This window comes from Lasioglossum baleicum, chromosome 8, assembly GCF_051020765.1.
Source record: "Lasioglossum baleicum chromosome 8, iyLasBale1, whole genome shotgun sequence".
NCBI lineage: Eukaryota > Metazoa > Arthropoda > Insecta > Hymenoptera > Halictidae > Lasioglossum > Lasioglossum baleicum.
Window position 1 is genome coordinate 6,870,861 of NC_134936.1, and position 24,987 is coordinate 6,895,847.

The 24,987-nt window shown below is 38.8% G+C and overlaps 2 protein-coding genes across 2 annotated transcripts in view; both read left to right on the top strand.

Annotated features, from left to right (window-relative positions):
- The first annotated feature begins 2,763 nt into the window (after positions 1 to 2,763).
- LOC143211455 (uncharacterized) lies at positions 2,764 to 11,863 on the top strand. The gene is made up of 3 exons (XM_076429170.1): positions 2,764 to 9,844; positions 9,944 to 10,532; positions 11,469 to 11,863. The coding sequence occupies exon 1, from the start codon at positions 8,122 to 8,124 to the stop codon at positions 9,100 to 9,102; it is 981 nt and encodes a 326-aa protein (XP_076285285.1). The 5' UTR covers positions 2,764 to 8,121; the 3' UTR covers positions 9,103 to 9,844; positions 9,944 to 10,532; positions 11,469 to 11,863.
- A 6,948-nt stretch (positions 11,864 to 18,811) lies between these two features.
- Mtp (microsomal triacylglycerol transfer protein) overlaps positions 18,812 to 24,987 on the top strand; it is a 34,346-nt gene continuing 28,170 nt past the window's right edge. The window contains exon 1 of the mRNA XM_076429152.1: positions 18,812 to 18,962. The gene's annotated coding sequence lies outside the window, so the exon portion shown is untranslated. The remainder of the gene's footprint in view (positions 18,963 to 24,987) is intronic.

A 24,987-nucleotide genomic window follows, 5' to 3' on the forward strand; every position in this document is an offset into this window, starting at 1 on the left:
TATCGCGTAAACTAAAGCCGGCCGACAAAAACTGTAAAGGGAAATGTTGTTCAGAATCATGGTCTTGACAACATATCCAAAGCTCATCTAAATCGGGGAGGATTCACATAATCTCGAGAAACTCTTGTTCGTTACGGCATCGCGGCGTTACACCACGCTCGTCTCCCGGCGCGCCGGGCTGAACGTGCCATCGCGCGTCTAGGTCGCGCTCTGATTGGTCCGTGTTTTTCGTTAATAACTCCTAAACAAAGCCCCGGCTGACATTGGTGCAAAGGAAAATGTTGCTTCAAATGACCTAAGGAACCTCCCATTTCCCGGAGTCGAAGGGGTCTTGGGACACCCTGTATACGCCTCATCGGCTGTTTGTGTCCATTTAAAAGGCACAGCTGTGAACATGTCTCAGAGTGGCCGAGCTTTTGTTGCTAAATCCGGAATGAACGCATTGTAATATGTGGCCTTCCCAATGAATAGCTCCAGTTCTTCCGGTGTGTTTGGTTTAGGCGCGTCTCGTATTGCCTCTACAGGGTGTCTCAAAATTAGGTCCGGAGCCGAAAATGGGAGGTTCCTGAGATCATTTCAAGCGACATTTTCCTTTGAAAAAATGTCGTCCGCGGCTTCGTTAACGAGTTATTAACGAAAAACACGGACCAATCAGAGCGCGAGCTAGACGCGTGCAGCCCGGCGCGCCGGCAGCCGAGTGTCGGTGGCACGCCGCGATGTCGTAACGAACAAAAGTTTCTCGATGATGTGAATCCTCACCAATTTCGATAAGCTTTGGATATGTTGTCAATACCATGATTCTGAACAACATTTCTCTTCACAGTTTCTGTCGATCGGCTTTAGTGTACGACATTATTGTAAAAATTTGTAATTGTAAATCGATCGATGTACTATTTCCTATCCGATTTCGATAATCTTTGGATATGTTGTCAATACCATGATTCTGAACAACATTTCCCTTTACAGTTTCTGTCGATCGGCTTTAGTGTACGACATTATTGTAAAAATTTGTAATTGTAAATAGTTCGATGTACTATTTCCTATCCGATTTCGATAAGCTTTGGATATGTTGTCAATACCATGATTCTGAACAACATTTCCCTTTACAGTTTCTGTCGATCGGCTTTAGTTTACGATATTATTGTAAAAATTTGTAATTGTAAATAGTTCGATGTACTATTTCCTATCCGATTTCGATAAGCTTTGGATATGTTGTCAATACCATGATTCTGAACAACATTTCCCTTTACAGTTTCTGTCGATCGGCTTTAGTTTACGATATTATTGTAAAAATTTGTAATTGTAAATAGTTCGATCTACTATTTCCTATCCGATTTCGATAAGCTTTGGATATGTTGTCAATACCATGATTCTGAACAACATTTCCCTTTACAGTTTCTGTCGATCGGCTTTAGTTTACGATATTATTGTAAAAATTTGTAATTGTAAATCGATCGATGTACATACTATTTCCTCGCCGATGTCGATGAGCTTCATTTCAAAGGAAAAAGATATTTAAAACATCGAATTTATAACATATTTCAAAGTCATCGAAATCGGTGAGGACCCACATCATCGGCAACTTTACCCGAACGATAGAAGAGCACAAACTTATTGAATTAAAAACTCACTTATTCAGCCGTAAATCCATTTGACTACCACATACAACCACCACACTTTTACATAATCTTCGAATCGGTGTTTTCGAGAATCATATGATTCTCGAAAAATCAATATCTCCTTGGGAACGATTTCATTTGTTTTAAACGACGCCTTCATCGAATACATTGTACGCTGGGAGAGCACAGTTTCGCGCGGCATCGCGAAGAGCATCGAACTCTTTCCGCGTCGGAGTAAGTAATTTCGTTCGATATCGATACGAGTTATAAAAGTGTGCTACGAGTTCAACAATTATGTAAAAGTGTGGTGGTTGTATGTGGTAGTCAAATGGATTTACGGCTGAATAAGTGAGTTTTTGATTCAATAAGTTTGTGCTTCTTCTATCGTTCGGGTAAAGTTGCCGATGATGTGGGTCCTCACCGATTTCGATGACTTTGAAATATGTTATAAATTCGATGTTTTAAATATCTTTTTCCTTTGAAATGAAGCTCATCGACATCGGCGAGGAGATAGTATGTACATCGATCGATTTACAATTACAAATTTTTACAATAATATCGTAAACTAAAGCCGATCGACAAAAACCGTCAAGGGAAATGTTGTTCAGAATCATGGAATCGACAACATATCCAAAAATTATCGAAATCGGATAGGAAATAGTACATCGATCGATTTACAATTACAAATTTTTACAATAATATCGTAAACTAAAGCCGATCGACAGAAACTGTAAAGGGAAATGTTGTTCAGAATTATGGTATTGACAACATATCCAAAGATCATCGAAATCGGATAGGAAATAGTACATCGATCGATTTACAATTACAAATTTTTACAATAATGTCGTAAACTAAAGCCGATCGACAGAAACTGTCAAGGGAAATGTTGTTCAGAATCATGGTATTGACAACATATCCAAAGCTTATCGAAATTGGCGAGGATTCACACCATCGAGAAACTTTTGTCCGTTACGACATCGCGGCGTGCCACCGACACTCGGCTGCCGGCGCGCCGGCCTGCACGCGTCTAGCTCGCGCTCTAATTGGTCCGTGTTTTTCGTTAATAACTCGTTAACGAAGCCGCGGACGACATTTTTTCAAAGGAAAATGTCGCTTGAAATGATCTCAGGAACCTCCCATTTTCGGCTCCGGACCTAATTTTGAGACACCCTGTATATGCTTGTCGGATTTGTGTATGCCTCCCGCGTCGATTTTATGCCCCAAAAATTCCACGGAAGAAGCCGCAAATGTACATTTCTCTCGATTTAAATGAACACCGTGCTGTCGGAGTTGTTCCAACAGTTCTCCCAGTGTTTGTAATAGTTCCTCGAATGAGTCTGCGAACAGGAGCAAATCGTCAAAGAAATTACGTACCTTTTTCACGTTCCGTATCACTGTTTCAATCCGCCGCTGCCAAATGGCCGGAATGTTCGTTGCCCCGTATTGGGCCCGTGTTGGCCGCACCAGCCCGTGTGTGGGTGTATTCAGGGTCAGTGCTGCGCTAATTCTTCATCGACGGTTAGGTGAGAGTATGCGTCTCTGATGTCCAGGTGGCAGAATATTTTTGCTCCCTTCATGTCGTTGAATATGTGCTCCGCCTTAGGAATTGCGTGCTCGTCTACGATTAGCTGTGGATTCAGTGTTGGCTTGTAATTTCCGGTGATTCGTATTTTACCGTTCTTCTTCGTGACTGTTGTAATTAATATGGTAAAGAAAATTTATTAATATATAATATAATTGACAAAGTAATATAATTGTCTTTGTAACTTGTGAATACCTATGACGAACACTGTATACTCTTTAACGACTTCGGAGCGACTGCGGAATCGTCCTGGATGCCGGTAATCCCCACTCTAACTACGGCGCTCATATTACTATATATTACGTGTTGTCTATACATTTAATTCCCTACAATCTCCCCCTATGAGCAACGTAGTTTTACATCAATTTTTATCTGGACTAATCTCATCATAATCCATTAATTTAATTTTACTTAAAGACCATAAAAGTTTCTCTCGTGTCACCGCTTTTGTAAGAAAATCCGCAATCATGTATCTCGTATCAATATATCTAACGCTTAGTCTACTCTTTTCGATTTCATCTCGCACGAAGTGAAACTTTAAATTTACATGTCTAGTTTTGTTGGAAGAACGAGCATTTTCCATCCATTCAATAGCTGCTGTGTTATCGCAATACATGATTGTGGGTTTTGGACAGAATATTTCTAAATTCATTTCGGCTAATACGTTAATAATCCATGTAGTATCTTTTACTATTTCAGCGCACGCAAATAATTCTGCTGTACATGTCGAAAGTCCAACACACTTTTGTTTATTACATCGCCACATAACTAGTGACTCTCCTATCAATATTGCTCTCCCCCTGAGAAGGATTTACCTCCTTCCGCATTTCCCCAACTTGCATCCGAGTAAGCTTCTAAATTACCATGCTCATCGCTATAATAGAGGATTTTATCTTTCGTACCTCGCAAATACCTTAGTACTGTTTTAGTTAATAGCAAATGTCTCTTTTCCGGTCGATGATTGAATTGTGACAAATACGATACTACGAATGCAATATCTGGCCTAGTTCGATTTGCTACATAAAGTAATTCGCCGATTATTTCTTGGTACAATTCTTGATCGATTACGTCCGTTGACGTTTCACAATTTTTATCCTCGCCTGGTACTATTGGCGTTGTTACCGCATTGCATTCATACATATTATGTTTACATAACAATTTCTCAATATATTCCGCTTGCGATAATCCTATACCCGTTTTGAATCTCTTAACTTTAATACTCAGAAACGTGTTAGCATTTGTAGTTTCAACCACTTCGAAAGTCTCTTAATTAGCGATATTATTTTATTAAATAGATCCGTGTTCCCATATAGAATTGTAAGATCATCAACATAAGTTGCAATTACAATTAAGTTCCGCCCTTCGGCCAATATAAAAATAGAATTTTCTGATGCTAACTGTTTAAAGCCGATACATGTTAGAGTGTTTTTAAGCTTCAAATACTAATTACGCTCGGAATGTGGTAGTCCATATATACTTTTTCTAAGTTTTAGAACTTTATTTTCACCATAATATTTTTCGAATCCTGGAGGTAATGTAAGGAAAACTTTTTCGTTAATTTCACCATATAGATATGCTGTTTTGACATCAAAGAATTTAAATTTCCAATGTAACTTTACTCCTATTAGCATTAACAATCGCCATGCTTCTATGGATACGCCCGGTGCATATGATTCATCGTAATCCTTTCTTTTTATTTGATTATAACCTGCCGCAACTAATCGCGCCTTATATTTAATACTATTTTGTTCCTTATCGTCCTTTACAGTGAAAACCCATTTACTTTTAACGAGTTTACTATCAATTGGTTTATCGACCACTTCCCAAACTGAATGCTTTTCAATAGATTGTAATTCATTTTCCATAGCATCTTTCCAATTTTGCCATTTTGTGCTTGTCGTTGCTTCTAAATGGTTAGATGGTATTTCATTACTACATATCAAATTAACCTGATCTTTGTTTCTAATTCGTTCTGACCTACGCGATCCTTCTCGCTCATTTCTTTCTACATCTTCTATTCTATGTAATATGCTTCTAAACTCTACTGCCTAACGGGTTGAACCCGGAGGTCTACCTCGTTGTCGTGGAGTTCCTATATTTTCGACGTTTTCCTCATTGTTTCTAACTGGCTCTACTTGTTGATGTGAGTTATCGTTTCTTTCTCTATCGTAATTGTCAATTTCACGATTGGATTCATTTTCGTTACTATCGGACGTTTCTTTTTCGTATATTAACGTAGTAGGATACTCTAAATCGTATATCTCTTTGTAATTTTCATTACCTTCAATAAATTTCCTTCCCGACTCTTTCTCATTAAACTTTACTGGCCTTTCTTCTACTATTTTCTTTGTATTCGGATCATATATCCTGTATCCGCGTCTTTCCCGGGAATAGCCTACAAACATACCTATTCTACCTGGTAGATCTAGCTTAGTTCTCTTTTCTTTCGGAATATAAATATATGTTACGCATTCGAAAACTCGTAAATAATTCACATTCGGTTTTACTCCGAAGAACAATTCAAATGGTGTCTTCGTTTTATTTTTCCGCGGAGTGAGATTACTTACATGACTGCTGCAGGCTGCAGCCTGCACGAATTCACCCCCGTTATCCGTTCTAACTCTTTTAATCTTTCTATTCAACAAATTCTCGTATTTTTCTTTAAATGTGGCTAATTTTTCGAATGTTTCACTTTTATGCTTTAAGAAGTATGTGAAATACATTCCGGAGTAATCGTCTACAAATACTAACATGTATCGCGATCCGCTTAATGACGGGGTTGGCAAAAGCCCGCATACATCGCAATGAATTAATTCTAATGGTACCTTGCTTTGAGCTCTCGTTATTGTTTTATGTGGAGTTTTACTTACTTTTCCAATGCTACAAGTAGCGCAATCGAATTCTTTGTCAAAGCAAGTTACCTCTATACCAATCGCTAAGTTTTCATTACGCATTCTCGATAAATACTCTTGGTAATTATACAGAAAAGTACTGCCCACTCCGTTTTTGATGAAATTTAAATATGTTATGCAGCAACACATTCTGAACAGCTTTTTCCTTTTCCAATATAGGGGGGTCGCTTTTAGTTTTCGAGATATTTGCAAAAAATTATCGCGAATACTATATTGAATTTTTCGTATTCCTGCACGCTGCGCTGCAACGTAAGTCTGTTTCGGTGCGACGTTTGTTTACATTTTGACGCAACGGCAACGCTAACTTCGTTACAAAACGCCTTGTCATGAAGTGGGATTGTGATCCCGAATCCAGCAGGACGCGGCACGGATGTAGAAGGCCCTTGCTGTCCTGAACATGTACGATCGCGGTCGAGAGTAGCGTCTCGTTCCCGATATTCGCGCTTAGTGACGATACAGTCGATTCTACCGGCGACGATTCTTTCTGCAGCAATGTATGATGTTGTTCGTTGCATCGTTTACAAGAGCCTGCAGTGCATGCCGTAATGTCATGATTCGATCGTAAGCAGTTAAAGCATAAACCTGCCTTCCGAACCATCTCTGCTCGCTGATCGATGCTCGCGTCTGTTAGTTGTTGACAATACTGGGCAAAATGATTTCCCTTACACATACCTCAGCGAGCTTGTTGTGTCGAGTGAGCGAGTGCACGAAAGTTAGAATTAGACGTTTGACGATTGAACCCATTCGGAGTCGTTTGGGAACGGGTTATTGATTTCTTCGTTTCGATCGCTGACGTTTCGAGTAATCTACATCGGTTATGCAGAAAGTCTAATAGCTGTTCCATGGTCGGAAGATCTGCACCTTGTGTCTTTTCCTTCCATCGCAGTCGCGTTTTTTCGTATAATTTGCTCGTTATCGCGTAGATCGGGAATGCTTCTAAAAATGGCTTGTTGAGAGCCTTCAACGCGTTATAGTGTTTGATCGCTTGCTCGGTCAGCTCGCGCAGCGATGCGGAATTGAGCCGTGAACATGTCGGTAGCTCGAAAAACGCTTGAATACGCTTGTTGAGAGCCACGTTTGGATCGTTGTAATGTTTTTCTAAAATGTTCCATGCTACGGAATAGTTTGCTGCAGTGGTCTCCAGTGCTTCCACCTTCTCCGCGGCCTTTCCGGTTAGGCATGATGGCAAATAAATTAGTTTCTGGACGTCACGAAAGTTAGGGTTGTCATGTATTGCAGACCTTTTATCAGAAAATCTCGGCCACAGTCAGACACAGCCTACAAAGAGTGTCAGTGACATTCGCATCGATACGTCGAGTGATCGTTCGTCAAGTAGCCTATGTACATCAAGTAACCGTTCAATGGCGTTCAAACACTTTGTTATATTTACTTTTGTGGTGTTTTGTATGTGAGAATACAATATTAATTCAAACTAGTGGGTTATCAAATCATTTCAACGCAAAAATTATTACATTAGTTTTGTTCACAAAATTCGATTTGCTGCAAAATCCTGAGGACGTAGACGAATTTTGAGACCACATTTGAAATCAGCGTGGATAAATCTACGGGAAATGATGTAGAGCATGTTAACGAAAAAATTTTCCGCGTGTGGTATCGGATAAACCACAATTTTCTTGAAATTGAGCAAGTTTAACGAACGTTTTCGAGGTTAAAAAACGTTCGTACCATAATCTCCCTATTTTTCCCATCTTTTGCAAAGATTCAGCTTTAAGTTAAAAAAATTTCATCGCTCTATCTCATTTCTATCGAAAGTTCTTTGAATCCAGCAGAGATTTCGTCCAAGTTGCCCACTGCGCACCATAAGGCCCAAGCCCAGCGCGCGTGGGTGAAGTGGATTGGCTGGAGGCGCAGTGGAAGGGATGATGGCCCCTCCTACGAGGTCCCATCGCATATAAATACCGGGTCACCTGCTTCAGTCGAATTAGTCTTGAACAGTCTTGAACTACCTTTGACAGTTTTACATTAAAAGCTTTTGCAAGAATCAACGATGGATTCGTACTCGGAGGAAGGGCAAATTCAATCAGTCGTCGAAGCCTCGGCGGCTTCGATCCAGACCACCGTAGAAGAAGAAGCAGGAGCAGCAGTACCAGCACGGCAAATTCCAGCCATCCTGGACGGAAGATACTACAAGATCGGTGCAGTCAACGATGGAAAGGCCATATGCGTGTGCCAATTTTGCACGCCACCAAAAAATGAAATAAAAGGACTCGTGACGAGCTCCTCCAACTTCCGGCCACGCCTGAAGCGGAAGCATCCGGCCGAGTTTGAAAGGTACAGTGCAGAGACACAAAGAGGAAGGCCCAACAACATGGACAAGAACGTGCGCCAGGACCAGCAAAGTACAACGCCGACAACCCCTGTCAGAGAGGAACAACTGGGGGAGAAGAGGAACAACAGGCAGATATTCGTAGAAGACATGACTACTTATGTCATTCACTCCATGATCCCACTGAAAACAGTGGAAGACATATACTTTCGCCGCATGCTGAATAACCGGGGCGTATCAGAATCCGTATGTGGCATTAGTCGGCGCACACTGGGCAGAGCCATGGCGGCATACCACGTGAAAGTGAACAATCAAATCGCGGATGAACTAAAAACAGTGCAGTTCGTGTGCACCACAGCAGATATCTGGTCTGCACGGAGAAGAAGTTTCTTCGGCGTAACAGTGCATTGGATTTCCTCCGATTATAAGAGAAAATCAGCAGCCCTTGTCTGTCGACGCTTTCCGGGTGTTCATTCTTTCGATAGGATTACGGACATGTTGAGCTCGATTCACGCCGAATTCGGGCTCACACGCGATAAAATCGTCGCGACGGTAACAGACAACGCTACGAACTTCGTTAAAGCGTTCAAGGAGTTCGGTGTCCTCGAGTCCGCGATCCAACTCGAGAACGAAGAAGATGACATCCCAACGGAAGAAGAGGACCATTCGGAAGAAGAAGCAGAAGAAGAAGATGACGTTTAGGGATACAACAGGTCATTCATGGACCATATACTCGCCCGCCACATCAGGTGTGCTGCACACACACTGAGCCTGTGTGTCACGACGGATATGATGAACACTATCCGAGGTGACGATATGCTATCGGCGATGCACACGGAGGTGATGCAAAAGTGCAACATCTTATGGAAGGCGGCAATGCGACCGAAATCGGCAGAGGAAATCCAACGAATAGTTGGCCATGCCTTGAAGAGACCTGGAGAAACCAGGTGGAATTCCCTGTACGATAGTTGTCCGAGAACAGGGACAAACTTACAGACGTAGGCAGAGTACTGGGAGTGAGGAACATTCTCGGGGAGAATGATTTCACATATATTGAAGAGCACCTGAAGTGCACATTTCCTATTGCGAGAATAATATTTTTTACGGGACGTTGCTGCCCTGTCTTCTCTCCCTAAGAAGAAAATTACAAATATTAACAGAGAAGAGGTGGACATTCGCCACGGCAGAGGCAGACAACGCGGGAATAGCAGCTTTGTCTCATCCGCATTTCAAGAACCGGTGGTTCAATTGCATCGACGAAAACCACCGAGATGCGTTGATGCGATTCTTACAGACGAAGGTTGTCGAAGAATTGAAGAACAGCTACCCGCCAATCGCAGGCGTGCCGACGACATAATCAACGTCAACCAATGACGATTTGGTTGATTTCGGCGAGAGCCCAACCCATCAAACTGTGGACTATGCATCCAAGGCATCGTTGCAGGTTAGTAAAATGTTGCCTACATGATAAATACACAAGTTCCAATTTAATGCAGCACATGCAGTGCGTATGTTGTAAATTAAAAAAAATTTTGTTTTACAGATACTACATTTCCTGGAGGAAACCACAAAGGAATTGATAATCCTGGAGCAATATCCAGCCGTTAAAGCCATATTTATGAGGTACAACACGCCACTACCGTCGTCAGCATCGGTCGAGAGACTCTTCTCGCACGCGACAATGACCAACTCGCCAAAAAGCAATCGGCTTTCAGACAAAAACTTTGAAAGACGAGTGGTTCTGAAAGCCAATTTGCAGAGGCAGTAATATGAAGACGACCATCCAATGTCAAGGAACGAGGAACGAGGAACCAGGATCCAGGAACGAGGAACCAGGAACCACGAAACGCAAGGCGCCAGGACGCCAGGTTAGTTATAACATGAGATAACTTACATATGAGTTAGATTAAATTTTCAATTGTACGTGTGACAAACACATTTTAATGTGAAAATGTTTTTCTTTTCCTGTCGTCGGAGGCTACAAAATAACGACGAGGATCAACGAAGAAAGATGTCGTCCACCATCCGCCATCTAGCATCCAGCATCCAGGAACTAGGAACCAAGAACCAGGAAACAGCACAAACAACGAGACAACAGCGTGGAAGGCGAGCGCAAGGCGCCAGGACGTCAGGTTAGTTATAACATGACATAACTAACATACGAGTTATACATTCCTCAAAAGAATTAAGGGATCACCTCTGCGACCCCGAAAAATTGCTACTAGTTTACATGATCACAACTCCGGCCAAAATTGCTGTATCAGTATCGATATCGTTAAACAGTGTTTTGAAAGTGTGAAACCTCTAGTTTCAGATGCTCCGTTTCAAATTGTTGCTATGTTGATTTTTTACAAAGTTATAGCGAGATCAAGACAACACTGACGGTTAACAGAAATTTTGTGCAACTTCGTAACATCACATGGGGAGAAACAAATGTTTTTGATGAATCGCGTTAACATCATGCGGAAGGGCTATCTTTCCTGTGTAAAATGTGTGGTTGTTGATTATTGTGCGATTTTTTTTTATTGGAGTTATTGAACATTGATGTAAATGTTGGCTTTTTAACTTTAACTGGCTCCAGAAGGCGAAAAAATTATTGTAGAATCTTGTGCAAAAAAGCAATAGAAGGATCTATTGTAAAAAAATCGCACAATAATCAACAACCACACATTTTACACAGGAAAGATAGCCCTTCCGCATGATGTTAACGTGATTCATCAAAAACATTTGTTTCTCCCCGTGTGATGTTACGAAGTTGCACAAAATTTCTGTTAACCGTCAGTGTTGTCTTTATCTCGCTATAACTTTGTAAAAAATCAACATAGCAACAATTTGAAACGGACCATCTGAAACTAGAGGTAGGTTTCACGCTTTTAAAACACTGTTTAACGATATCGATACTGATACAGCAATTTTGGCCGAAGTTATGATCATGTTAACTGGTAGCAATTTTCCGGGCTCGCAGAGATGATCCCTTAATTCTTTTGAGGAGTGTATTAAAGTTTCAATTGTACATGTGACAAACACATTTTAATGTGAGAATGTTTTTCTTTTCATGCTATCGGAAGCTACAGGACGGCGGCGAGGACCAACGAAGAAAAAACAGAAGGAAACCCAAGGAAAATCTAACCCCACTGACACTCTGCTGCCAAGAAGAGGACGTTTCGTGGTACTAGGCAAAGAAGAATTGCAACAGCAACAGTGATCAAATCTAATTGATAATTAATTGTAAATAATAAAATTGTATTACTGCGTTTATATATGTAATGGAACACAAAGGTCGTATCGTTGCGTTAAAATATGTATGTATGAAATATGACTAAAATATGTATCGTTATATTCGTTGGTTTTGCTGTTTATTACATGTCACGTCCAAAATTGAATAAATATATATATATATATTGAACATAAACCGTCTTTATCTTGATCATCAATATTTTCCTCTTAAATTTTCCTATCAATCCTAACCACACTGCCGTACATAAAATTTGAATCCAAATCGTTAGAAGAAATGTTTGATTGGAATCATACAATTAGTTGCATAACTGATCACTAGACTGCGGATTTTACAAAATAAACAAGTTCAGCATTCGCGCCTTAGCGGTTTCATGCCGAGCTACCTGGCTGGCCGGGGGATTGCCGGGCCGTGTTTATTGCACCACTTGGCCAAGGCGTCCCAGGCCCTCGTCGCTTCGTCGCCCTAGCGCGGTGATGGGCAGGAAATTATTTGAATAAAAATTTCGAGGAGACTTTAATGAATAAAACCACTAGAAACAGTCCTAATTCCATCGAGTCTAGGCTTTTCTTAATCGGCAGAACGCCACGAATTGGCTCGTTTCACTTTCGTGAGGGCAGCGCGGAAAATAAATAAGTTCAGCATTCACTCCTTAGCGGTTTCATGCCGAGCTACCTGGCTGGCCGGGGGATTGCCCGGCCGTGTTTATTGCACTACTATTGTGTTCTGGGCTCAGGCCTCAGGGCTCGACCCTCGGGCGTCGGTCGTGTTCATTGTAGCCTCGAGCTGGCCGAAAGTATTCATGGTTTTATTCATTTTCGAGAAAATAGAATAAAAATAAAGAATAAAAATTTTATTCATAGCTTCGAATAAATTCTCGGCGAATACAAAATTATTCAAATAATTTTTGAATAAAAGATACTTTTGTATTCGAGCCTTCGAATAAAGAATAAAAATTTTGTATCTTTTATTCGTTACCCGGAATTTTTATTCAAACAAAAATTTTGCCCATCTCTGGTCGGCACCTTGACCTGTAGATCAGATGTGATGGTGATCGGAGATTGTAGATTATAAATTCCATCGTTCAAACCCGAAGGTTGTGGACCGTATGGAAATTGAATGTTTGTCGCGGCCGATGGATCTATCTGACCTCTTGCCTTGTCGTGCTCGCGTTCCATACGTTTCGCGGTGGCTAATACCTCATAATACTTCGATTCAAAAGCTTCCCGTTCGATAAGTCGCGTTTCGAAATCGTTCTCGTCTGCGTTTAACTCTAGAGCTTCTTGGATAGAGTGAAACGTCTTAAAGTCGCGTTCGATTTGCGCGATGCGTAATTTTAACTGATCCATTGGGATTTCCTCTGAATCGTCGATCGATGACACATATTTTTCGAAATTCGCTAATTTGGTTTTTATCGTGGCGCGTTTACGGACAAGATCACGGTCTACGCTACCTGCGTTTTCGTTTTTACGGACAAGATCACGCTCTACGCTGCCTGCGTTTCCGTTAGAAGCCATTACGACAGGATTAATAAAGTGGGACAGAAAGGAAATTGGCGAATGTGATGAATGCTTGACTCACGAATTACGATGATGGTGCGTTGATGGCGTCTCGAAACAGGAACTGCCTGCGGTGGATTCGTTGTCGTGTAGTTGCAGAATCCTTCGATGGTGAACCAGTGGGAATGATGACGTTGTGGATGAATCTTCACCCGATGGTGGTTCGATATGGAAATCTCTGCTGCGAGGTTGCTCGGTGCCGTCTGCAGATTTTCCTTTGATTGTCGATCCGAATTGGGCCGTGCCGATGGTGGATCCGATAGTAGATGTTAGCAGCAGTCAGTTGTCTGCTGCCTGCCGATGATGGATACAATGAACCAGCCGATTGTACGTTGTCAGACTGTCACTGATATCCGGCTCGAAGGACCAAAATGTTGAGCGACGACGCGACGATGATTTCGCGATCGCTCTAGCTCGTTTTCGAACTAACGAAAGCCGAACTGGTTTGAGAAGATATCGATGGTTGTTAGATTTCAAAATGCTTATTTGATGCAAAATCGGTACGCTGTTACAATACTCTGTTCGGTGCGATACGTTTGGTTGAGTGATACGATGTTACACGATACAAAGATCGTTATGATACGTTTGGTTGAGCGGTACGATGTTCCGCGATACAAAGTTTGGTACGATACGTTCGGTTAGCTTGCTGATTTCGTTCTGTCTTGACTGACTCTCGGACTCTCGTTTCCCGTAGGATTTCTGCGATTTGAGCGGAGTTTTCGAAAAGAAGGGAAAGTGGTGCGATTGGTGGGTACAAGGGTGACGCCCTTATTCACCAATGTTCACCTTCAGGTAAGCAGAAGTCGAAGGCTGCGGGGGTGAATCGAGTATGCATAAACTGGGGAAGCGCTTGGGACCTGGTAAAACATACCTGGCAAAATATACGGAATATAACGATTAAGAGGACGAAGGCTGGTAAATACATGGGCTAATCCCGAAGTGAGCAAAGTATGGAAAAGTGAACAACTGTGTCCCATGGCTTCGAGAATCTATTGTCGCTATGTCATAAATAATGGTAAATGAGTTGATGAGATCCGGGGTTCATAACGGACTTAGTGTAAAAATAGCAGGTAAAGTACCTTGCCTGCGAACCACGTGGTGGCCAAAAACACGCTTGCCGCGAATGTTCGGTAGGGCTAGGCAGGAAGGTACATAATAGAAATACGCTACGGGTCTCGGGAAAAGAAGTGATGGGAGTGCAGCGTCGCAATAATGACATAAGTTCCAAGTTTTTTTAAATCGTCTACAAACTCCTCCCACTCCTTTGTGTTTAATGTTTGCCCCAGTATTCTATAGCATACAATGATTGCCGTGGATTTCTTTAAACTGGTGATTTGTATACTACACAACTCTGTGTGTGTGTGTCGTTAATGCTTATATCATTTAGCGTTGTGAAGTTCGGGTATTTGGCTATAAAAATTATTATGCCTCTTCCTTTTTTATTCTTTCTGTCCTTTCTAACTTGATTGTAACCTGCTATTTGAAATTTATCTCGATCTTGGAGCCATGTTTCTGTACAGACAATGATGTCTGCCTTATTACTTAATTCTTCTATTTCTGTTTTTTTTATTTTTGATGCTTCTGCAGTTCCAAGTTACTATTTTGAGTGATTTTGTGTCTATTCTATTTATCTGATTGTCCATTATGTGAATTGTAAAAGTATTTGATTAGATTCTTCTGCTACCTTTAACAAATGAGTGTTTTGTGCAGAAGTGTCGTACTTTTCATTTACGTCTAAGTCCATCTCCTCCTCTACCTTAATAGCATTGGAGAGGAATGTTTTAGCGTACTTATGCTGTGTTGAAATTATTTGAAAGTTCGTTGATGGTTCTGATTCTATTTCTTCACGTGTTTCTTTTTTATTTTTCTGTTGCTTTAATGCAATGACCTATTTCTCTTTGTTAATTTCTATTTCATTATTGTGAAAGATGATGTGTTTTACTATTTTCAGGATCTTTATATTTTCCTTATCTTGGTTACTTGTTTGCGCATTTGTTTTTACCTGAGTTGTTGTCTTTGTTATTCCTCTGTTCATTCGATTAATATCACTGTATGTTTTAACACTGTTTTTCCATACATTCGTGTTTCCTTTGAGAGGGTTCTTTGAGCCCCAATTCTTTTCATTTCATATTGCTGTACTTCACTTGCTTTTTTTAGCATGGTGAAGTGTTCTTTTATGCACGTCATCGCTACCGGTTTGCTCTTTTCTGCTTTCCCTATGTTGTGTTTTTCTCTTAAAACTTGTATCGACTGATATCTACTAACATTATTTTGAGATTTATAACATTGAATCTCTTTTTGAAATTGGTATTCTTTACACTCCGAACTAAAAGTTTTGTGTTGTTCATTACAGTGTTCACATACGTTGGTTGTAGTCTTTGAGTATACCGAAGTGTCATGAGCATCGCCACAATTCCTGCATTTAGATGGTTTTTTGCACCAGCGTTTCTTATGTCCATAAGTTAGACAGTTGAAGCACATTTGGACTGGTTCTATGTACACCTCTACTTTCATACTATGGAGCCCAAATAGTTGTATGTAATCTGGTAGTACATCACCTTCAAATATTATTATTACATTCTCACTAGGAATCCATTGCACTTCTTGGTTTACCTTATTGTATATTTTCGTATCTAATCTTCTAGCATGAAGAACTTTACACGGGGATTTTGAGTATTTTATGATTTCCTCGGTATCATATTCTAAAGGAAATCCTTTAATGATTCCTCTCCTTTCAGTTTTGTACTTTGGTACGTACACTACTAGTCCTGTATCGTTCTCATTGTTTTTGATGACAAATTAATTTGCTTCTCCTTTATTTCTAAACGAGATTTCTGCCTTGTTAAAGCCCCTTTCGTTGAGATCAAATGCAGCGTTTGTCTGCTTTGAAACTCTTCTTGAAATTTCTATTAAATTTTTCCTTTTTCTGTCTTTGACATTACTTGAGACAAGTCTTACCTCTAATATTGCTGGTCCCTTATGGTTTTCTGAGTATAATCTAATTGGCATTTTTATTTCCTTGTCTTTTTCTTTGTTAGTCCTATGTGCTTGTTTATCATACTCGTGAATCCATTGAGATCTCTCAGGAATTATGGACTTGTCCGATAATAGATCTGCTATGTCTATGTGGTAATCAAAATCTAAATTCTTTTCAAAAACAACATTTTTAAAGTCTTCTGGGCGCCAAGGTGTCAGGTTGGTTTCTGTCCATAGATTGTTCTTGTAACAGTAGGTTATGTGTTGAGGAACATTCGTCCCTATATTCAATACTGGCCACCTCTTTTTATCCTTATAATACTGACGACAAAATTCAAGTCTTAGAGCCCAAACTATTAAAGAGGCTGTTTTTTCATCTATACTCTTGGAAGCAGCTCCTTTCTTTATCCAAGTTTATACACTAGATGTCATATCAATATCAGGATGTCCAAAACACTTCCAAAGACCTGATAATTCTAACTCTAACATAGCCTGTGTATTAGTACATATCTTTTGATCAATCTTCTTATAAAAAGATGTCTCCTTGTGGAGTAAGGTCTCCGCTATGGTTGTATGGAATTCACCTTTCAGTTCTAAATCTCTGAGTATACACGAGATTACCAAAGATGGCCACAACTTGAAGATATTGTAAGAGACCCTGCCATGATTCTTTACTAAGTCTATGCCTGCAAGCAATATTTCTTCCACTTCTTTATAAAAATCATATCCGGGATATTTGTCCTTGTAGACATTGCTGTATAGTAACACACTAAACCATGCATTAATACAATCTCTAAGAGCCACAAGGTGTGAATGTGTTATAATCATTAAACCCTCAGGAAAGTGAACCAGATGTAAATTTCCATAAGCACATCCCTTAATCTTCCCTAAGGCCCAGTCATCCTTAAAAAGTGTTGAGTAACTTAATGTCTCGATCAGTTCATCAAAGTTGGTTTTGATATGGTAACAGGTTTTTAACATTGATGTGACTGTGGGATTCAGGGTCTTAGCGTAACCTACATAATCCACCAATGAATTTCTCAGGGCTTGGTCTGCGGTGTGCAGGCGGGTTGTTGGTTCTGTTAGGGGTCTCTTCGTGTAGCTTAGCTGATCAAGATATTGAAAACTCACGGCCATAAAGTCTTGAGAGCTTAAAGGTTTGTTCATACCTAAGTCATTGAGAAGTGTTCTATGTTCTTGTTTCAGTCCCTTCGGATTATTTTTATTTTTTAGCATGTATTCTATTTCTGTGACAATTAATGCTGATGACAGGTGACGATCTTTTCTAAAGATGGGTTAGTGGACATGTTTCAGGATGAGACCAGGTTCTTCTTCAAGTAAATGGTCCATTTTGGTTGTTCCTTCTTTGTTAGTCTCCATTTCCATATATTGTTTATAGTTAATTTTTTAAAGATTTTATGTGCATCCTCCTTGTCTTCACCATCTGTTTTTCTTTTTAGAGAATAATCCTTAAGCAGTTCTCTCTCCGCTTCACCCATTTTTTTTCTTTTTAAGTTCCCAAATAATCGACATTGCTAACTATTACTAGGCTTCACTCGCCTTATCCTCAAATACAAAACTGTTAATGAATTATACAATACGCTACGATTGCGGTAAATTTAATATAAACGTAATCTCCGTCGAATTCGTCTAATCCTGTCCTCTGACAGCTGAATAGGAACGGGTCACGCTACAGTCCAATTTCGTGTCACCCGAATATTTCAGTGTTCTCTTACGACCTCTAGGATATATTCTTGCTCCATTCAGAGAAACAGAAGGCCACCGACGGCATTTCGTCGGTGAAGAAGACCACTGAGGAGATTCTAGTCGCGACGCTCTGGTGAGAAGACGAATTATCACGAAACCATATCGATTATTATTAAATGTTACATTCTCCGCCATATTTCAGAGGATGTTTTGGCACTATTTTGGCACTATGTAGAACTTTTAGCGATGTGGTATTTCAGATCACTGTAAGTTCCACGTTATCCCCGCGCCCGCTCGTGCCCGCTTACTGGTCCCGCCGAATAGCACAGGGGCTGGCAGTCTTGTCGGTGACGTTTATCAATAGATACATTAGTTCTTCAATCGACCAATGGTCATGGATTTACGACTATATAATCAATCACGCAAATGTATTGAAAATTTTTTTCAAGTTACGTCAAACATTTAAATACCATCAACATGTACCCATAGTTAAAATGTAGAACATATACATTAGTGATAATCGTGTTAGTAAGTGTCCGGTGTAAAATGTAGATAAAAAAGCATGTCGAACGCGTCTGCTTCATTAATTATTATTCAAGTATTGGTCTACAAACTACTTTCCTGTAGTTTGTTCAGTATAGCTACCGGAAGAGTATTCCTTTTCAAGAGAAAATCGAGTATTATTTATCGAAAGTAGTTTTCCAAGAAGAATGAAACGCGGAGAAAGAACGGTCAATAGGAAATTCAGCGGGGTCAGCAGTGGGGCAAAGGTCAAATCGAATGATAAAGGGGCTCTCATGGTTGTTTCGTGATAGAATTTACGAAGCCTGACGAACTTCTTTGACATACTTTGTTTGCCTAGATTGCGATCAGTGCATTTTTTGACGTCGCGTCGCGTCGTATCTGTGTACAACGTTCATTACGCGTTCGGTTTCAGTGACGTCTGAAACTTCAGTGACTCGAGTTCCGCGAAATTCAACTCTTCTTTCATCGCTTAGCCTCGCTTTGTATTCTACAAGTGAAAAACTGTGTCGTTGTTACAAGTTCGTTACCATAGAAGAATGTGCATCTGATTCTGCCTTCAGGTAAAAAATCCTCGAAAATGCTTTAAATTTATTTAGTATCTCTTCAATTTCCAAATTATAACCAGTGTGAATATCAATTTCAGGAATTCATGTAATGTATCTTGCTGGAACAAATATTTTCGTTTCAATTCGAGGACTGCTGTTTTTCTTCTTCGTAGCAGTAGTTCAATAGTTGATTTAACTGCGATTATATTGGAAACAGATGTTTTCAGAACTGGACAAAGAGATTGTTTAAATGGATTACTGTGCAAATAAGTATTTCTATTCCTACCATCAATAAAGGATATTGCGGGCAAATTTCTCTTTGAAATAGTAATTTCCTAAAGCAAGAGTATTTCTGCATTTTACATTTGATATTTAGATTATTTAGACATAGTTTATTTATAAAGGTTGCATCATCAATTACATTACATTACACAAAATCTAATTACAGTGTTCTAAGTTCATTAGCCATATTGTTTGAAATTTTATGACGGAATATTTTTATTACTAATAATACTCTTAGACATTATCAATCCGAGCTAATAAACCGAAAAAGGTTGACTGTTTTCAAAATAACTTTTTTCTATTCTGATTATTATTGTTTTTGGCGGCTCTTTTACTCGCACAACCAGAAATTTTTGCCCTTTCCCTATGTTATACAGTAGATTTGCACGAGAAGATGTGATAAATTTAAGTTTCGGTCCTGGAGGATCTATGGTTCGAAAGTTATAAGTGTTTAAAGTTGAGCGATGTACAATGTACAGTGTTTTTGACAGGTTACACTGTCCAACAGCCAAAAAGTATTTCGATTCCCACTATGCGATTCTTATAGAGTTTTTCGCGCTGATTCCGAATCTGTTTTTCATTTTTTTCCTATACGTCCAGTTTTTGAGAAAATGGAGTTTAAAAAAAGACACATTTTTCAACTTCAAACAAATATTGCGATGTTATTATAAAAGATATTGAATTGTTCTTTACAGCAAAAGATTCTGTGCACTTTCCCGAATACAGTGATATCCAATATTAATACATTATGATTGTTCAAACATGTTTAAACAATGATTAAAGACGGAGAGACACCACTTTTGCACCAATTTTTGGGGATATTTTCGAATTTATCTCAAAAAATAAGGGTCCAGCCAAAAATTGAACTATACGTCGCTGCGCCATATCCCGTCCCGAGCGCCACTGGCGGAAACTCATGTCGCGCGAAGATATTTTGCTTTCTGGTTCGAAAAAAACGTCGACCATGCAAACTTCACAGGGGGGTTTCTCAAGATAAAAGTCTGCTCTTTCGCGTGGTATAGTTCAATTTTTCGCTGGACCCTTATTTTTTGAGATAAATTCGAAAATATCCGCAAAAATTGGTGCAAAAGTGGTGTCTCTCCGTCTTTAATCATTGTTTAGACATGTTTAAACAATCATAATGTATTAATATTGGATATCACTGTATTCGGGAAAGTCTACAGAATCTTTTGCTGTAAAGAACAATTCAATATCTTTTATAATAACATCGCAATATTTGTTCAAAATTGAAAAATATGTCTTTTTTTAAACTCCATTTTCTCAAAAACTGGACGTATAGGAAAAAAATGAAAAACAGATTCGGAATCAGCGCGGAAAACTCTATAAGAATCGCATAGTGGGAATCGAAATACTTTTCAAAAGTTGAAATTTGTTGGACAGTGTTATCGCCGCCATGTTGTGTGTAGTGACGGTCGCGCGCCGCTAGGTGGCAGCACAAGCACGCAATAATGTCGATAATTAATTTGTTGGTTGATTCGAATCATTTTGGTTCCCTTACGTAAATATCATTCGTGGTACGAATTCGAAATTATAAATATTTAACAAAACTTGTTCAAGTGCCACGTGCTTGACATGTGCCGCGTGCTTGAATAACGGTTATGATTCATTATATAATATATCGTGACAATTCCTGTGACAGCAACCAGTCAATAACTCGCCAACTTGTTAGTTGTAAGACAGATGGAAAACGAGTTTGCCAAGTAGAAAATTAAGTAAATGGTATTTATTTTGACTGTACTATAACACGCATTAATATTTAACTATCCTTGAAAACACAATAATCGATTTTCATAATCGAACCGAACAATTTAAATTTCTTTCAGTAGTTAGGGTATTGGGAAAGGCATTTTCAGAAACTCGGTGTAGCAACCACAGACAATTTGGAATATCTATTTCTGAACAAAATGATTCTCTGAAGACATAAACTGCTTGTTTGCTCCAATGAATTTTATGTGTTGCGCAAAATCTCGTGTACGTATTATAACAAACTTGTATAAGTAACGGTATATGCAACCGCGATTAAACGAAGTACAATGGAGACATTTGTTTAATTCGTTTAATCGTCGTAGCAACTATCAAAAAGGGGAAGAGGTTCTGATTAATTTATCTTGTTATAAACGATCACAAGTACAGCCGAACGCATCGATCCACCTTTTTTACGCGCACATTACAAACTGCGCGTGACAACTTGAAAAATGACTGTTCACTGGCTGGAAATCAATTAGCAGAACGCAAACCGACGGTTTCATAAATTACAAATAATTCGCTACGGTGCGGCACGGCGAAGCGATAAACTCGCGTACAGCAAGAGGGTTATCATGACCTGAAAATTTTATGCACCATTTTCGCTCGGAATATGTGTATACCATGGAAATTTTACGGCGAGTCAAGGTGACCCCACTGTATTCCTTATGAGGGTTAACATACTTCCATTTTGTAAAAAAGTGTAGGCACCTACTGTCTTGTTTGTATTAACTTCAACAATTTTTCTTGCTTGGAAACAATCAATTCCAGTCTCTTGATTTTTTTTTCGAAAACTATTGTAACAGGGAGGTTGTTTGCTTTATGCAAAATAAAAATTGTACACCTCAATTGCGACAAACAGCAGTTCAGTATTTTCATGTTGAATATACAGTTTGAACGGGTTGGAAATAATGTATGATGTTGTGTTGAAATTTTTCTCTTATATTTATTGTTTGGTATTCACCAGAATAATCATATCTAAACTTATATCTAAAGAGTAGGGATACAACAAGAGGCGACACAGATACGGTATACAGTAAATCCTCATTTACTGTCCGGGGAGCCCGGGGTCGCCTGTGCGATCACTGTCCAGTGCCTACCCATTCCACTGCCGGCCAACGCACAGTGGTCCGGTAGCTCGCTTTTTGTGGCCAAAACTATTGTAGCGTTATTTCAAGGTTTAATGTTATATTTATTATAGGTCGTTGGGTTCGTCTTAACACCAGTTAGAATATTATGAAGTAAAAGATATATGTTAATATTTAAAACATTGAGGTGACCTTCATTTTTTGTAAAAAAAGAGATTTTTCTTTAACTTTTTGTATTGAAGTTTATAGAAACGTGAATACTGATTAACTTTCGTTGGAAACATTTTTTTGTCAGTTCATCGGAAATATTTGAAAAATCTTGTTAACAATTCTCACAATGCATACTATTGTCTAGAAATCGCGGACAAGCGGGTAAGATTGAATTCTTCATAGGAATTATACGAAATCTAGTAATCGATTTCGAAAAAGAAATCTAATAAAGTGGTTTTCGGGGTCTCTGACTGGCGCAGAGAAAACATATGTATACATACATTATAATTCCAAGCTGCTATGCAAGATTCAAGTGGAACTGCGTATCCAGTCGTCGAATAACCGCGGGCCCGTATTTGTTAAAATTCGTTTATAGTTCAAGATTGCGAGAGATTGCAGTTAAATTCTACATGATCTTCTTAGTAAATGTTCAAGCTTTCATACAAAACAAGTCCGATGCTTAGCGGTCTTAAGCGTTTTTGTATAATTCTTTTCAAAGTTTGAAATGCTATTAATTTACGCTATTCTTGTATGGACTAAACAATGCTTAAAAATGGATTAAATATTTGAAATGCGCTTACTAACATACAGTGACTCCCACTAATATTCGGACACTCTTAAAAAGACCATAACTTTTTAAATATTGGAATATACGATTTGAAATTTTTGGAGATGTTAGAATAATTGGTTTGCTATACAACGTGACAAAAATTTTTGAAAGACTGCAAGTTGTCGGAATTGCAGAGAAAATATTAAAAGTTGTGTTTTCTAACTTTTTTATGTGGGCTTATATGGAAAATTTAGAAAACACGTTTCGTAGATCTGTATCATTTAAACATATTCTGAAAATTTCTTGAAAATCGGTCGACGTTGTAATGATTTAGAAACGTTTACAGATGGTAACAATTGCAGTTTCTCACGATTTTCGGCCTCCAACTCCAGTAATTCTAAGGATTCTAACATATTTCAATGCCCGTAGTTTTGCCCCGCATCAACCGATTTCTATGAAACGTTCACAGTGCATTTAATTGACACAGATCTACAAAACGTATTTTTTAAAATTTCAATATAGGCCCGCATAAAAAAGCTGTAAAATGAAACTTTTAGTATTTTCTCTATAATTCTCCGACCAAATGCAATTTGTGAAAAAATTTCTTTTCACATCCTGTAGTAGGCTAATTGCTCTAGCTTCCGAAGAAAGTTCAAATCGTATAGTACAATATTTAAAAAGTTATCGTCTTTTTTAGAACGTCCGAATATTAATGGGAGTCACTGTATATAAAACTATCATTAAAATCTATTTTCTGATATTCGATGATTGAAATCTAAAACGTTTTATTTTAATTTGAATTTTCTGACTTTGTCTTTAGAACGCTGTATCTCACCACAGAATTATCTAAAATGAATAATATTTTGGATTTGGGAGCTTTGAAGGGTTGTTACTTTATAGGAAAAAAGATTTTTTCAATGTATTAAACTTGAAAAATTGAATTTTGGCCATGAAAGTTGTTTCTCGGTTGTGTCTTGCATAAAATTACAGGGCAACGTGTAAAACAAAAAGCCAAAGTGAAAGTGATAAAGTAAGCGTTAGCCGGTAGAATTAGACAAACCGAGATGCAAAAGTGAAAAAGAAAATTGCGAAATTTGCAAAATGAAGAAAGGCGCGACGTTGAGCGAAAAAACGACAATCCGACGAGAGGCAGCTAACACAGAAGAAACGAGCGTAACGTCGGAAGAAGAGTTCTTCAGCGACAATGAAAGAGCCGTAGCTACTGTCGAAAACGAAAATGATACAAATTCAAGGACAACAGCAGAAGATATTATGAAAATGAAGGTAGCCGAGCTTCGCGAGAAATTGAAGGAAATGAACCTAGACTCAAGTATCACATAAGACAGGAAGAGGAGAGCGAAAGTGAAGAACCAGATGAATCCGAAGACGACGAACGCGACCAACGCGACCAAAAACCAAGAAAATCGCCAATCATTAAACCCAGTCTGTTTACAATCAAGAACGTCAAAACGCTATGGCATATTCCACGGTCGACGACAAATTACTACCCTGTCATTTGTTTTGACACATCTTTCAATTCTTTTATTTCAGTGATTCTCTCAATTGTTTTATTTCAATTGAATATCAACCCAATTGTACAAGTAAGATGAAAAAAGACAGTTTTTAAGCAAAGGTCGAATTGCGATTGTCCAATTCTTGATGCATCAAAAGAAAAACGAAAAGTTGCAGAAAGGTGCAATTACGTTGGCTGCAAGTTTAAAATGCAGCAACGAAATTATTGAAAAATCCAGAAAAAAATTATCTGCACACTCGAAACATAAATTAGGAGTAATATTTATAATTTATTGTTTAATTTAATCTAGCTTTTTGTGATTTCAATATTTATCTTTATAGTCACTAATGTCATGATTTTATTTAAATTTATATTAAATTTCTCTATGTATTTCGACACTAATTTTATGACGGAAGAAATTTTGAAGTAATTGCTTAAAATTTTGGGGAAAGATATTATTAATCATTTAACTGGATTCGGTATTTTATAGAGAACCAGGAAAAAAATTACTTTCTCCTTTTTAGTGCATTTTAATACAAGCGTGGTTTTTAAAAAGGGTTTTTCATTGCACTATCCAGAAACCAAATTCACGTTACTCGTGCTTCGAGGCTCATACTTATCAAACAGCCCAAC

Coding starts and splice junctions, on each gene's coding strand:
- LOC143211455 (XM_076429170.1), top strand. CDS start 8,122: ATGGATTCGTACTCGGAGGAAGGGCAAATTCAATCAGTCGTCGAAGCC.